At 38.4% G+C, this 13,963-nt stretch overlaps 1 protein-coding gene across 1 annotated transcript in view; it reads right to left on the minus strand.

Annotated features, from left to right (window-relative positions):
- Window positions 1–13,963, minus strand: part of LOC119549368 (neurogenic protein mastermind) — a 77,565-nt gene that overhangs the window by 42,800 nt on the left and 20,802 nt on the right. The window contains exon 3 of the mRNA XM_037857400.1: window positions 11,527–12,548. Within this exon, the coding sequence (XP_037713328.1) occupies window positions 11,527–12,240 (714 nt within the window). The 5' untranslated portion in view covers window positions 12,241–12,548. The remainder of the gene's footprint in view (window positions 1–11,526; window positions 12,549–13,963) is intronic.

The following is a 13,963-nucleotide window of genomic DNA, read 5'->3' on the forward strand; positions in this document are numbered from 1 at the left end:
CATCGTTGCAAGCGACTTCCAATTATTTTTTATATTTCTCCGCAGCAACAAAAGGCACTCCAAAACAGGGGCGGCGACGCAAAGGGGGGATCTCTGCCAGCTTGGCTGATGCAAAAGTGGATTATGTGGCTGCCTCAACAATCTTTCTTTTTTTTCACCCCACATTTTGCTCGTTTTCGCTTTCCTTGCACTTCTCGGCCAAGCGAAGGGGCGTGCGTGAAAAGTGGGCGCGGCACTCAATAGAATGGCACAGTTTGTCGAGGGGGAAACCAGGGAGTAGGGGGGTGTACTAGGGGATTATGGGGCTATTTTTTGGAGGATAGGGGTTACGGGGGCTTAACCATAGGCAGGAACAACCACAAGCATTGATAGGGCAACCCTGGAAATCGGGGGAATTCCTACTGCAGTCAGAAGTGCATAAATGAAATTCATTTGAAATTGCTCATCTATCAAAATGTATGTGTAAGGATTTTTTAAACAAGCTAATTTAATAAATGATTTCTATATTAAACTTCTTCAGTTTATATTTCGGTTAGATTAAATAGTTATATGTAGGTTATTAAACTGTCTTTCATAATGATGTTATAGCCTGTTAGGATGTATTTTTTTGATATTTTATAATTCTCAACAGGTTTTAGCCTTGCATGCATACGTACTTCTTTATATCTAACGTATAACTCTCAAACGAAACTTTAAAAAATTTAAAACATCAACAGATTCTTGCTCTTCAAGTGAGAAAGTAACCCCAATCTTATAATCAATCGCAGCTAATAAAAAAAGTCCTGTTTTTCGGTACAGATTATAATTTGATTAGATTAAGTAATCCATAATGATGATATACTTCTTTATATCTAACATATATCACTCAAACGAAAAAAGAAACTTTTAAAAATTAAAAACTTCAGCAGATTCTTGCTCTTCAAGTAAGAAAGTAACCCCAATCTTATAATCAATCGCAGCTAATAAAAAAAGGCCTGTTTTTCGGTTTACATACCATCGGCCGGGAAATCAAGTGGAGGAATACAGACTACAAATATTGAAGTCTTTCATGGTGCAAACAAAGCTTTTAAGCTTCGTTGAGTTTAACACAAACACACACACAGACACACCGGCATACACACCATAATACATGTATAGGCACTCACTGTGATATGGGGACGGACCTGCCACGCCCCCTTCTCACCACAGCCAGCCCCCCCTTTAGGACCACAGAGGCGCCCCATTACAGAAGCTTCAAAACCAACGAACAACAGCGAATCAAGAAGGGGCGCAGAGAGAAGCGGGAGAAAGGGGAAGAAATGCGGAGAAAGGGGGACGAAGGAGGAGCGCGCACACGTTGCCTGCCATATGCGACACTTGAGAAGGGAGCAGGGAGCAGGGGGCGGGGCAGGGGCAGGGACATGGGCGCCGGTTTGCAGGAGGTCGTCGAGGGGGTTAGGAGAGCGGACTGATTGCTGACTGACTGACTGAAAGAGACTGCGTGCCATGGCTTTTCCGTGCCCCATGGACACACACTATCTGCAAAAAAGTTGAGGCCCCCAAAAATGGGGGTCCTTAATAAGGGATTTAAAATAATACCAAAATAGTTTGCATAGGGTCATTAAAAACGATTTTAAAGTGATATGAAAAATTGGATATTTATGTATATATATATGAGATTTAAGGAAGTTCGAGTTGTTTTCTTAATACTATGTCGTTTTCCCATAGGTAACCAAAATAGTTAAAAAAGATTTTAAGATGATATGATAAATTAAATATTTATCTATATATGAAATTTAAAGATGTTCTAGTATTTTTCTCAATACTATATCGTTTTCCCATAGGTAAGCTAAAAATTAAGGATAAATATTATCTTTAAAAAACAATATTTAAAAGAAACTATAATATATGTAATTAATAAAAGTATCCCTTTTGATGAGAAAATTGCCATCAAAGGCCAAAGAATAGTATAAACATATCAAATAAAAAAAACCTATCATATTATGGTCCTCAAAAGTTTGTCAAAATATTTGATAAAAATACTAAATCCAAAAAAAAATCATAAAAACTTCATAAATCTATCCCCTAAGCCTACCCTGTTCGAACTTTTCTAATCCACTGTGCAAACGGCGCGCGTTCCTCTACTTCAGGTTACATGAGACCGCACTCTCCGTCTCGCTTCCCCGCCGATTGCTGTCCCTGTCCCGCTGCTCGGCTTCTGTCGCTACTGCGCTCTGCAGACAAATTTCTATAAATTATGCATTGTGTGTGTAAACACGACAAGTTGAATTGAAATTACGGATTTAAATGTGAACCAAAGATATTTTATAGCTATCTGGGTGTGCTCATATATATACTGGTTTGGAAAAATAAAGTAAAATCAAATCAAATAAGGGACGGCAGGGCGCAACCCTTTGCCTTTTGTCTCAGTGGTTCGGCTTTCATCGGCCGACAAAGTTTGCAAAAGCACAAAATCAACAATCTCATAAATTTAATTGCTTCAAGTGAATTCGGCCGCCAATTGTCCAGTTGTCCCCCCTCTTTTTGCTTTGTTTTTTTGATATTTTTTTTAAATGACTGTTCCTCGTTGTCTCATTGTCACCTTTTGAACTTCCGGCGGCGGCGTCGCTTTTCGCTTCTCGCAGTGTATGTATCACCCTGGGCAGAAAACACACACACAACGAAATATAAAAAACCCACTCAGACGTAAACTTTTTCCACATGTCGGATGGACACTCATTGTCTCACATCCACGATTCATTTAACATTTCTATTTGTTGGAGGCGGTCTGGTTTATTTGCAAACATTTCGTCATCGCTGACATTGATGACGTTGACGTTGCGTCTCCTTTTCGTCTTTTGCCAGCCGCTTTGTTTTTTGTTAAATGCCCATTTATTTTTAACATTTACGAACGCTTACAGTGTAAACAAAAGAAGACTCAATGACGCAACGAGCACGATAAAACTCTGTATGACGCTGGGGAAATGGTTTAACGCACTTTAGTTTTTGAAATACGTGGAGTTAAAGATGTGTTTTCGAGATTTATGAACTTAAAAACTCAAAAAGAAATTTTATTTTTTAAAACATACGAAAAACCGAGAAGTCTTTAAACTTAATACAAATGTATTTTTTTACAAGAGATGTTTAAAATATTTTGCAACCTCTTACTGCCTGTTTTCAAATTTTGCTAAACGTTTGTGAAAATCCCGACTATAAAGACATAAATGTTGCTCTATCCCAAAAAAAAATATATTATGAAAAAATATAATGCAATAATAAACAAAAAAGGTATGGTGTCATATTGGGATTTTATATTATTATATAATTATATTGTATTTTAATGACTTTTAATGATTTTAAAGAAATTTATATATAACTATTCATAATTATACTGAAACTTTTAATGTTTGAAGACCTCTTTGCATAAATGAGCAGCATTGGGACTGCACAGAGAAAGTTCTGACGTTCTCATCTGAGTTGAAAATTATCTTAAAAATAGAACGACATTTTTGAAGTTGAAAATGTTTTCATATTGCTCAAATCAAGATGAATTGGCGGTACTTACAATGTATATCTCAACAAATAAACTATTAGTCCAGTCAGTAATGTGTACTTATAAAAAATTTGTTAAATAAGCTAAATTTAACTTATCTCTTCTTACCATTTCGTTCTAATATTAAGAACTTTAATACAAAAATTTACTTAAACGGTATTTAAGAACGAATGTTCTCAATTCAAGAACAAAGAATTTGTGTACATCTAGCTATCCTATAGAGTGAAATCCAAAGGTTTTTCTGTTACTTGTGAGTGCTTCGAGATTAAAAGTTAAACTGTACGCCCCCCATAAGACTATTATCATAAATTTGCTGCATTGGGACTGCATCTAACAATCCTATAGACTTAAATCCTTAGGTTTTCTCTTACTTTATGTGCTTCCACATCGAAGTTAAACTGTACCTTCCCCATAACCTATATCATCACTCAGATAAACAATGTCCCCGCCTCGAAAACGACTTTTCGCATTTGAAGTCAATAGGATTGGTGAAAGCGGTTCGACGTGGGGTGAAAAGGGGCTGGAACGGGGGGACAGAGGGTGAGGGTTAAGTGGGGGGCCCATGCAATGTAATGAATAAATGAGCATACAAACACGCTCTCACGCACACACGTGGCCGTGTATTTGTGCAGTTAATTTGCCATTTCCGCTCCAGTAAAGTAATGAAAATTTTTCCTCTGCCTCTGGCCGTGGCTGCAAATCTACAAATCCCCGTAAAGTGCCCCCAAAAACCCCGTCTACAAAACCTCTCTTCGTTTCTCCCCATGGAATTGGTCAAGTGCCATTGTTCCAGGATTCGGGCTGCTAACCATGAACGCTAATCACTTCGAGAGGCATTTGCCCATATGCCGTATATTAAGCATACGCCGCGTGGGCCTCTGCAGAAGATGAAGTTTAAGCGGAATTTTTAGGGGGGATGCTCATTATTTTACCTTGCAGCTTTTCGCATGCAAATTGAAAACTGCAGGTGGGAAACTAAAAAGGGAATCTAATTGGGGGCGGAGTAAAAGTTAAATGAAAACGCTTCGATCTACGGAAAACATCGAACAATCTAGAGTGTTGCCATCGATGATGACTTTGGCTCGTTTATGAAATTGTTGATGTCACATGTTGCACGAACATAATCGTTATGGTTATTGGCAGGACTGTATAGACACAAGCCAGTCAGCGGGTGGTGGGGGTGGTTTGACTTTGGGGGATGGTTGTAGGAAAACGGAAAGAGCCAAACATGATGAAAGTTTGCGTATTGGTGATGGAAAAAAATCTGGTGTAACATATACAGGTTTTAGGGATGAACAGAACTTTATTAGGGGGTTAAGATGGCAAGCGATAAATGTCACTTATTTTGGGGGACTGATTCTGCAGGAATATGTCTATAAGTATCAATAACCAAGCAGAATTTACTCATTTATCATTTATGAAAGTTTAACAAGATTGATTTCAAAGGGCATATAGATTTTTATAAGTAAAGAATTTTAAATTTATTCCATAAGGTTGAATAATAAAATATTGCAATACATTTAAGTAGAACCATATCGTGATCTATCAATATATATTCCAAGTTTTCCTTTATTATTATTAAATCTTTAATGGAATTCATTTTACAATCTCTTTTTGTGATTTTGGAAACAAGAAATATATATATTCAATTTTGAAACAATGATGGAATTATCATTTTCCAAAATTGCCATTACCAATTCCCCAGCTCCATTTGCATTCCCTTGACTGTTTTTATGGCCGGACAAATCAATCGGGCACATTTGCCTTTGACACACGAGCCGTGTTTGGCTTAATTTTGCATATAAACCCGCTCTTCATCAGCTTTTCCATTTCCCGGCCAAGCGGGCAAGAGCTCATTTCATGTAATCGACACACAAATTGAATGCAAGCCCGGGGACCTCGACATCCTTTGGGATGCGGACGAGGATGTGGATGTGGATGTGGATGTGGATGCCAAAGTGCATAAAGGAAGCCCAGAATGGCGCCTGACTGGCGTCATTTAGGGGTTAACTATTCCCATCGACACGAACTGGTCATTTTAAGTGAAAAGTGTTCAAGTTCTGAAGATTCCACAAATATTTGCAACTCAACGAGAACATACAAAATCTCTTTGTCTGCCAGCCTTTCTAAATCAAATTAATTAGCTAAAATATATTGTACTTAAATGAATATTTATGGTAGAATAGTGGTTATCTTCAGGGACCTGAGAGATGGTAAATGGTGGCTGTTTCATAGGCTTATTGAAAATAAAAGTAAGTAAAGTGTATCCATCCAAGTTAGCGTGTGTATCTGTGTGTTTTCCTAGCCGGGATGTGTGTATGTGTGTGTGTGTGGGCACAACTTCAAAATGACTTTATCGATTTTAAAGGCCAAAGCGAAAGAGCAACAGCAAAAGAACGGACGGTAGGGGAAGTTCCGCCTGGTTTGTTTTGCTGATGATGTGTGGATGGCTCGCAAGAAAAAAAAACCAAATAAAAAAAGCCAAGAATTCCCCCGGCGTTCTCAATGAAAATCCCTAAATAAAAGCGAAAAAAAAAGAATGCGATTACCAAGCGATTATTATTTAAGGGTTAAAAATCTACAGTCAGCCACTCGACAAACCGCACACACCGCCCCGCTCTTTTCAGCCCTTTCTGTTACGCCTTTCTCTTGTTTATTATTTTTGCCCTGACAACAGCAACAAACGTAAAGCAATTAAAATGTTTAAGACAATTGACAAAAGCCAGACTCAAGAACTTAAAGCTCGCAGGACCCAAAGAGCTTTGGCGGCCCGAAAAGCCGAAGGATGGCAAAGGATAAATGGCCGGATGGCAGGATGGCAGGAAGGTGAAGGAAAAGCTCCTCTTCTTGTGCAAAATTGCATTTTTAATATGCAATGAAATTTGCCAAACATAATAAATAAAAGATGCAAAATTCATTGTGGATATAGGTGGGTGTATGTGGGTCTTTTTTGGGTACCTGTTCCACCAACTCCCTTCGTTTCAGTCAGCTTTATTTTAGGGTTCCGGTGCGAGGCACAAGGATATCACGCACAAAAAGGAAGCCCTCGAAGTGCATCGAGAAGATACCAGAAGTCTTTAATATACTGGAGAGACAAACACGCAATGTGGCCCACTGTGCAAGGACCACAGCGGATTTATCTTTAAAACATTACTTTAAAAAATAAAATGGAAAAGTATTTTAACAACACATTGTAAAGAAAAAGACTTACAATGATTTCATAGATTTTCGTATAAAGCTAAACCTATTAAAACCAATAAAAATATTTTCGTTTATGACTTTTAACCGTATTAAACTCGAACCCGTACATCCGAAAAAATAAAAAACTTAAGATTTAATAGCGGCTGTATTGAAATTAAAACAGATTCAAGACTAAATAATACAAGATCTATTGTTTTTAGATTGGAATTGTGGTATTATTTTTAAACCAATTAATTTATATTTAATACTTTGAAAAATATTAAATTAACACTCATCTTATCGACGACAAATCGATACTCAATAGTTTGGAATTAATTAAAGAGTTATATTACTATATTTAATACTACACAGGTACTACTATATTAATTAAACGTTTAAATTGCCCACTCTTAGAGTTTTTATCTTAAAATTTTTTTTAAAAATTTCCAAAAAGTCTAAAAATAATCTTGTAAAAAATAAATTATTGTTCGCAATAAAAAAGATAAGATTCCAAAATGGCAATATCGTGGAAACGGCATTACAAACTGAAGTTAAGCTCGTTACCGAAATGATGCAATAAATGATAAGAAATAATCGAAGAGAATGAATTGCCTTCTGCAACAATATTATTCCAGAAATCCGGCAATAATTTATTCCGCCGGCTATATATCCCGCACATCATTTGCTATATACTGCATATATCAATCCGTGTATCCCCCTCATCTGTAGTCAAGTGCAGGCCGCATTCAGTTTTCCGTCTGCAATTCGTTTTCTTTGCTTTTTTCGGCTGTTTGCCTTCTCCCATTTGTCGAAATGGAATCGATTTTGTTGAAGCCACGGCGGTGGCGTCGCTGTGCCCCCCGCCCCCCTTTTTTCCGTTCCACGCCCCTGCTTTCTCCACCACTTACAGGCCCCTGTCTTTTTTTTTTACTGAACCCACTCAACCCCCTTCGTATCTTCGTTAGGCCAAAAGATGGAGCACGCAAGGGGTGCAGACTGTTAAGGTGAATCCCCTTGCCGAAGACATGGGCGGAGGGCTCAAGGGGCTTCCCCAGTGGGCGGTTTGGCAATTTTCAGTCCGCCCCAACTTCGATGGCAAGTCGAAGATAAATGATGCATTTAACAAAAATGTGTAAAATGTTTAAAATACATAAATTGTCGACAAGTTGAACAAGAAAGCCAAGGCGAAAACTTGGGAATAATGTGTAATAAATTAAACATTGAGTCCGGACAATGAATTTAATTTTTCTTGAGATCGCAGGCAAGCATTTTCAGGTAAGTTCCGGAAATATCCAAACCTTTCGATAAAATTATTTATAGTAAGTCTACTGAAAATTCATAAGAGCATATTTTATCATTAAATATATATTAGAATGTCTTCTTTACAAAGGAGTCAGCATGATTCAACCCAATTTAAAATAACTTAAATGATTAATCAGAACCTTAAAGTATTCCCTATCTGTTGAGAATTCTGAAGCGCACAATATATCTTTAAGTTACTATTCAAAACCCCCAGCACATCCCATTCCCTTTGGAATTTTCATTGCTTTTCTCATGTTTGTTGTAAAATTTCACCTTAACTACCTCAATATATAAATTACCCGCTCGTCGTAATTTAAGTAACTTTTCAGGCCACGCCCACTGGAGGAGGCGGAGGCGGGTGACTTCTGCAGGAGCGATAAACAATGCCAATGGAACCACAACAACCCAGCAACAAATAATCTAAGCTTGCAACGATACGCCAATAATATGTTGTCACTTGTCAATCAAGATGCAACAGCAACGAAAACATCAACAACAACAGAAGCCGAAGCCGAGGCACTTGAAACAAACAACAATCTACGCGGAAAAGCGGGAAAATCGTCGAGGGGGGAAAAGGCGGGGGGAAGGATTTCAGCGGTGGGCTAAAAGGGGGCGGGGCAGATTGCTCATGCAACTTTTGTTTTGTTGACTGCGCTTCGAGACTTTGACTGAATGACTGACGGCTGTCAGAAAATGCCACACGACCCAAAGTGAAGTGAAAATTGGCAACAATGAATAAAACACAATAAAAAAAGTAAAAAAAAAAAAAAAAACAACTGGGGAAAAAGTGCAGCTAGAAGAAGCTGAAGAAGAAACTGCAACACGCGACTTTCCCAAATAAAATAAAAACAAACAACAACGCATTATAAACAATATGTTGGACTCGGTTTATTGTTGTTGCTGCTGCCGACGATGTTGCTTTCTTGTTTTGCATGTTGCACCGGCTACAACGGCCGCAATTTCCAGCGATTTTCACCGGCAACCGCAGGCGGCGGCAACAATCAGTAAAAGTTTTCCAAAACAGTAAAAGCAGCAGCGAAATAAAAGAAATGAAAAGTGAAAAGCCAAGTTAGATTAACCGCTCCCTGTCCATTCCATTGATCATTAATTCGCTGGCGAGATGCCAATGGAATGGATGGTTGGTTAGCGAAATCAGAAAGTAATTAAATTAGTCCAATTATTGAAAGATCTGTGGAAGGGTCGTTTATCAATGTACAAAACGATCAAATCGGGAAAATTCAAAATGTTTCAGCTTTTGAGGTATTGTCAAATGTTACAAAAATGGTTTTTAATTTGTGAACATTTCTAGTAATTAAATTCCTTATCCAAAATCCTCTCAGTATCTAAGGTGCAACATCAATACAATCAATAACTGGAAATCAATCTTATTGTACTTATTAATATAACAAAATATTAAGGCAGTATAATCAGTGCACTGTGCCTTTTAAAACTGTCTAATAACTTTACCAAATATATTTTCTTGATCATTTTAGAAGATGTATTACCCTTCAGTTTAAAAAACTTATAAAAAAATATCAAAAAAATACAATTGCTACTAGAATGGGGTAGGATTTTCCAGTAAAAACTCAATAGCAAATGTTGAAAGATTCTCAAATATTTCTACCAATGCATTTTCAAATTTCATCACACATTCTAGGAAAAAGTATTTATATACTTGATAACTTAATTAGAAGGCTACCTTCTGAATGACTTTTTCTTTAGAGAAATCTTTCCCTAATAGACCCCAGCAATTCCAGCATCCTCATCCTTAGCTGCAGGCCGGGCCAAATCAACTTTTTGCATATGAAAAGAATTCAAATGAAGGGGGACAAATCATCAGCAACTACCAGTCGACGATGAATAATTACGTGCTGATGGGAAAGGAGGGGCAGTGGTGCACAGTAGTGCAAAGCAACACAAATGACTTGGCCAGGCGGATGCGGAAAAACTTTTCCACTCCACTCCAAGCCGTAGAGAACCGAACGAACCTAACCGAACTGAACCGAAAGAATAGAACAGATCTCGTCGAGACGACGACGAATAACTCACGTTCCGCGTTGCCCAGATAAAAGAATTAGAAACTCCGAGTCGGAATCAGAATCAGAATCCGAATCAGAATCTCGAGTTCGAGCTGCCTCTGGTAATTACAAGCTGCGATGGGGTCGCTTGACGGATTGTCGACAGAACTAACAATTATATAAGCCAGAGGCCGTTGAGATTCGCGACTTGCATCACTTGGAAAAAAATCTTTTGATTTGTAAAATACACAACTTTTTTGCGGTGCCGCTTTACTGCTGCTGCTGCCGCTTGTTGTTCAAGGTATTTTCAAATGCAACCAAAGGAACGTCAAAAAGTCAGCTAAGTAGTACCTACAATTGCTTGTAGCTACAGCGAATGTATCTTGTAGCTAAAAGTTGGCGGCGCAGTTCGAATGCGAGCTGTGTGTGAGTGAAACTGAACTGAAACCGAAAGAGTACAAAAAAAAACCAGCACACACAAAAATACAGAAAAAAAAATCGCTGACCTCATTATTATTTTGTGTATATATGTACGTGCATTCTCCGCTTAGATTGCTGGCTTCGTATTTATTTCGCTGCTCTTTTGAGACCGCGGACTGCACCAGCTCTAATGTGAGGCAACCGTGCATTGATGAGATACCCGCGTATCTGCTGGATGCGATTTGCATTCGCCGAGATAATCCCAAGCTCTTTTGAAACCCCAATGAAATTCCGAATCGATTTCACAATCTCATCTTGCAAGAATTCGGCTCTAGGGCCACAATAATGTCGATAAAAGTATACTCAGGTTTTGAATCATCCGATTTGAATCACTGCTTTGAAATGTTGCTCAGGGATTTGCTTGTGATTCAGAACCATAATTAGAAAATTACTAATTTGTATTTTCTTATTATAATAACTTAAATTCAAATTTTTTTTTATATCCCTTGTGATGACTTTAAAATGTCTGTTTTAAAAATTTCAGTGATTAATACAATTTTTTTTAAATATTACTAATGTATGTAAGAGATCTGAATCACCATTAGGGAATAATGCTTATTTACTTCTATAATTCTATTTTTTTTTTTAAGGCCATACACACAAAAACAAGTAAAAATGCAAAATCAACACAGAAAAAATTTACTATACTGTTCTTGAAAATTGTAATGTATTCTGTTCTTATTTTTTAAAAACCCTATAAAAAATGGCGAAAAAACTATTTAAGAAATTGTCATGTACTTTCTTGTTTTATTCCCTGGGCTCGTTAATAGTAACCTAACAATTTTAATGGTAACAAATCTATTTATTTTTTTCATGCATGTTGTTGCTTTTAATATAAAATCTTTAATTGTACATTAACTATTTTACTGGACTTAGAAGAGTTTAAGTGTCTGCCCTGGTTTGAGCATTCTATTTTATTTCGAGTAGACTTTAAAAATGGTTAATTTACTAAAAAAGCACTCCTCACAAAGTTAAAGGTAAGCCTATTAAGGTCCTTAAATCCATAAGACTCACCACATGAACACTGCTCTGCAGCTGTCCGGCTAACATTGTCTGGGCCTGCTGGTGTTGCTGGTGCTGCTGATGTTGCTGCTGCTGGTGTTGCTGCTGCTGCTGCTGATGCTGTTGCTGCTGCGAGGGATCGGGCAGCTTCTTGTCGGTCTTCTTGGCCGCCCGCTTGTTCTTGCTTTCGAGGAAGCGCTTCTGGAGGACGGTGGTCTCCTGGTTCTGCTGCTCGCAGACGGTGCTGAAGGCCTGCTCATAGCGTGGCACGCAGTCCGTCTGCCGCCGGCGGTAGTTCTCCATGCGGCGTCGCAGGCGATCGACGACCGGCATCCGCTTGGTGGGCATGGAGTCGCCCCCAGCCGAGGAAACCGCTCCTGGATTCGCAGGGCCGCCAGCTCCGTTGCCGCCAGTGATTCCAGCAATTCCGCCTGTTGCTCCCAGGTTGGCATTGTAGGGCGAGTGTTGCTGTTGTTGCTGCTGCTGTTGCTGTTGCACTTGGATCTGCTGCTGTTGCTGCGCCTGGGCATTGTGTTGCTGCTGTTGCAGTTGCAGCTGCTGTTGCTGCTGCAGATGGAGGCCCAAGTGCTGTTGGTGCAACTGGAGATTCAGATGTTGCTGCTGCTGGTGTTGCTGCTGCTGCTGCTGTTGCTGTTGCTGCTGCTGTTGGGCGACGGCGGCTCCTTGGCTGGCGCTCTGGAAAACTGGCAGGCCGCCCGCATCCATAAATGCGTCCGTGGTGAGGCTTTCGCTGGCGCTCGTTGCTTCGCAGCTTTCGTCTCAGTCGGCGGCGAACGCTGACGGCGACGAAATCGCGAAGAACAAGGCGGCGACAGCGGCGGCGAATATATATATCTCTCGGTTGTCTATATCTCAGATATCGCCTGATGTTGCTGGCAGCGCCTCTGATTGCCGCTGCTCCCGCGCTGCAATACCGGAAGTGTCTATTCTACGCGGAGAGGTGTGAGGAATATCGCTGCTGGGACAGGTGAAAGCAGCCACAAGAAGGCCAAGTCAACATCCTGTGGCGAGTCCTGCAAGCAAAAAGAGTTAAAACGTAATTAGTTTCAAGTTTAAAAAAAGGGTTAACCCTTAACATAGATACATAATTGTGTGGGTTTCTTTTTCGTTAACTTTAAGTTCTTAATTTTTTTCTTATTTTCGGTATTACAATATCTATTACCATTTATGTATTAAGATATCTTTTGAATCCAATACAAAAGTGACTTTCTTATCTGTCTCAAGGTCATTTACGGTATTCTACACTCAAATTTCTATTCGAAATTAGGCGATTTATGGATCGGTTGGAAGCGAAACTAAATATGCACGAAATAAATGATAAGAAGCGGAAAGTGAGAGCTAGAGAATAAGCAACAGAGAGCATATGAGTAATGTCAACACAAACACTGAAATACTTATAAAAACCACTACAAATTATAAACAAAGTAAATCGTCGAACACAATTTCAAAGAACTGATAAAAACAATGCAACTGTATATGATTCAACGAACAGGAAATACTCTATAGGCACTGAAAGAAGGCTTCAAAATTAATATAAATATTCAGAAAACATCGATTTTAAATATCAACAACATATTTAAAATTCAAAAGTACATTTTTTTCAGCTTTGAAGGGAAGAATGCTTGAATTCTGATAACGCTTAGCTATTTTCTAAGTGGTATGTGCTCCAAACAAAATTTCGTCACACGCGAAGAAAAATTATCAAAAGTTTATCAGCTTTGGTGCTTGAGATACTCATAAAAGTATCTTACGGATACTATTTTAAACATAATACTCAGATAAATCGCATAAAAGTTTGTTAATGTTTTTTTGATAACGCTTAGCCAATTCCTGAGTGGCATGATCACTAGTAACACATACACTTAAGGAAAAATTAACGAAAGTTCATACGCTTTGCTGATTAAAATACTTAGAAAAATATCTTCCGGAAACTTTTTTTGTTCATAATCCTCATATGTATAAATCATTCAACAATTAAAATTTTTTTTGATAATGCTTAGCCATTTTCTAATTAGCATGTACACTGGAGAAACGGAAGTTACACTCGAAGAAAAGCTATCGAAAGTTCAGCAGCTGTTGTTTTTAAAGTTTAAAGAAAAGTATCTCAGAGATATCTTTTAACTTATAATAACTCATATAAATCGTACTAAAATTGATAACAGTTTTTATGTACATAAATTGAGCTTCTATTATAATTAGACTGCTATTTTTTTGCTCAGTGTCAAGCAAGTCAAGCAAAGCTGATTAAACCCATTAATCGCTGGCAAAACGCGAGCGGCCGTTGCGCGTTTTCTTATACACATTCGCATTCGCGTGTCTCGAAAAAGCGAGAAACAGAGAACAAAACAAAGCCAAATGGAATCGGAATCGGAATCGAAGTTGGTATAGGAATCGGAATCGGAATTCGAAATCGGCTTTGAGAGACTGA

The sequence above is a fragment of the Drosophila subpulchrella genome, chromosome 2R, assembly GCF_014743375.2.
Source record: "Drosophila subpulchrella strain 33 F10 #4 breed RU33 chromosome 2R, RU_Dsub_v1.1 Primary Assembly, whole genome shotgun sequence".
NCBI lineage: Eukaryota > Metazoa > Arthropoda > Insecta > Diptera > Drosophilidae > Drosophila > Drosophila subpulchrella.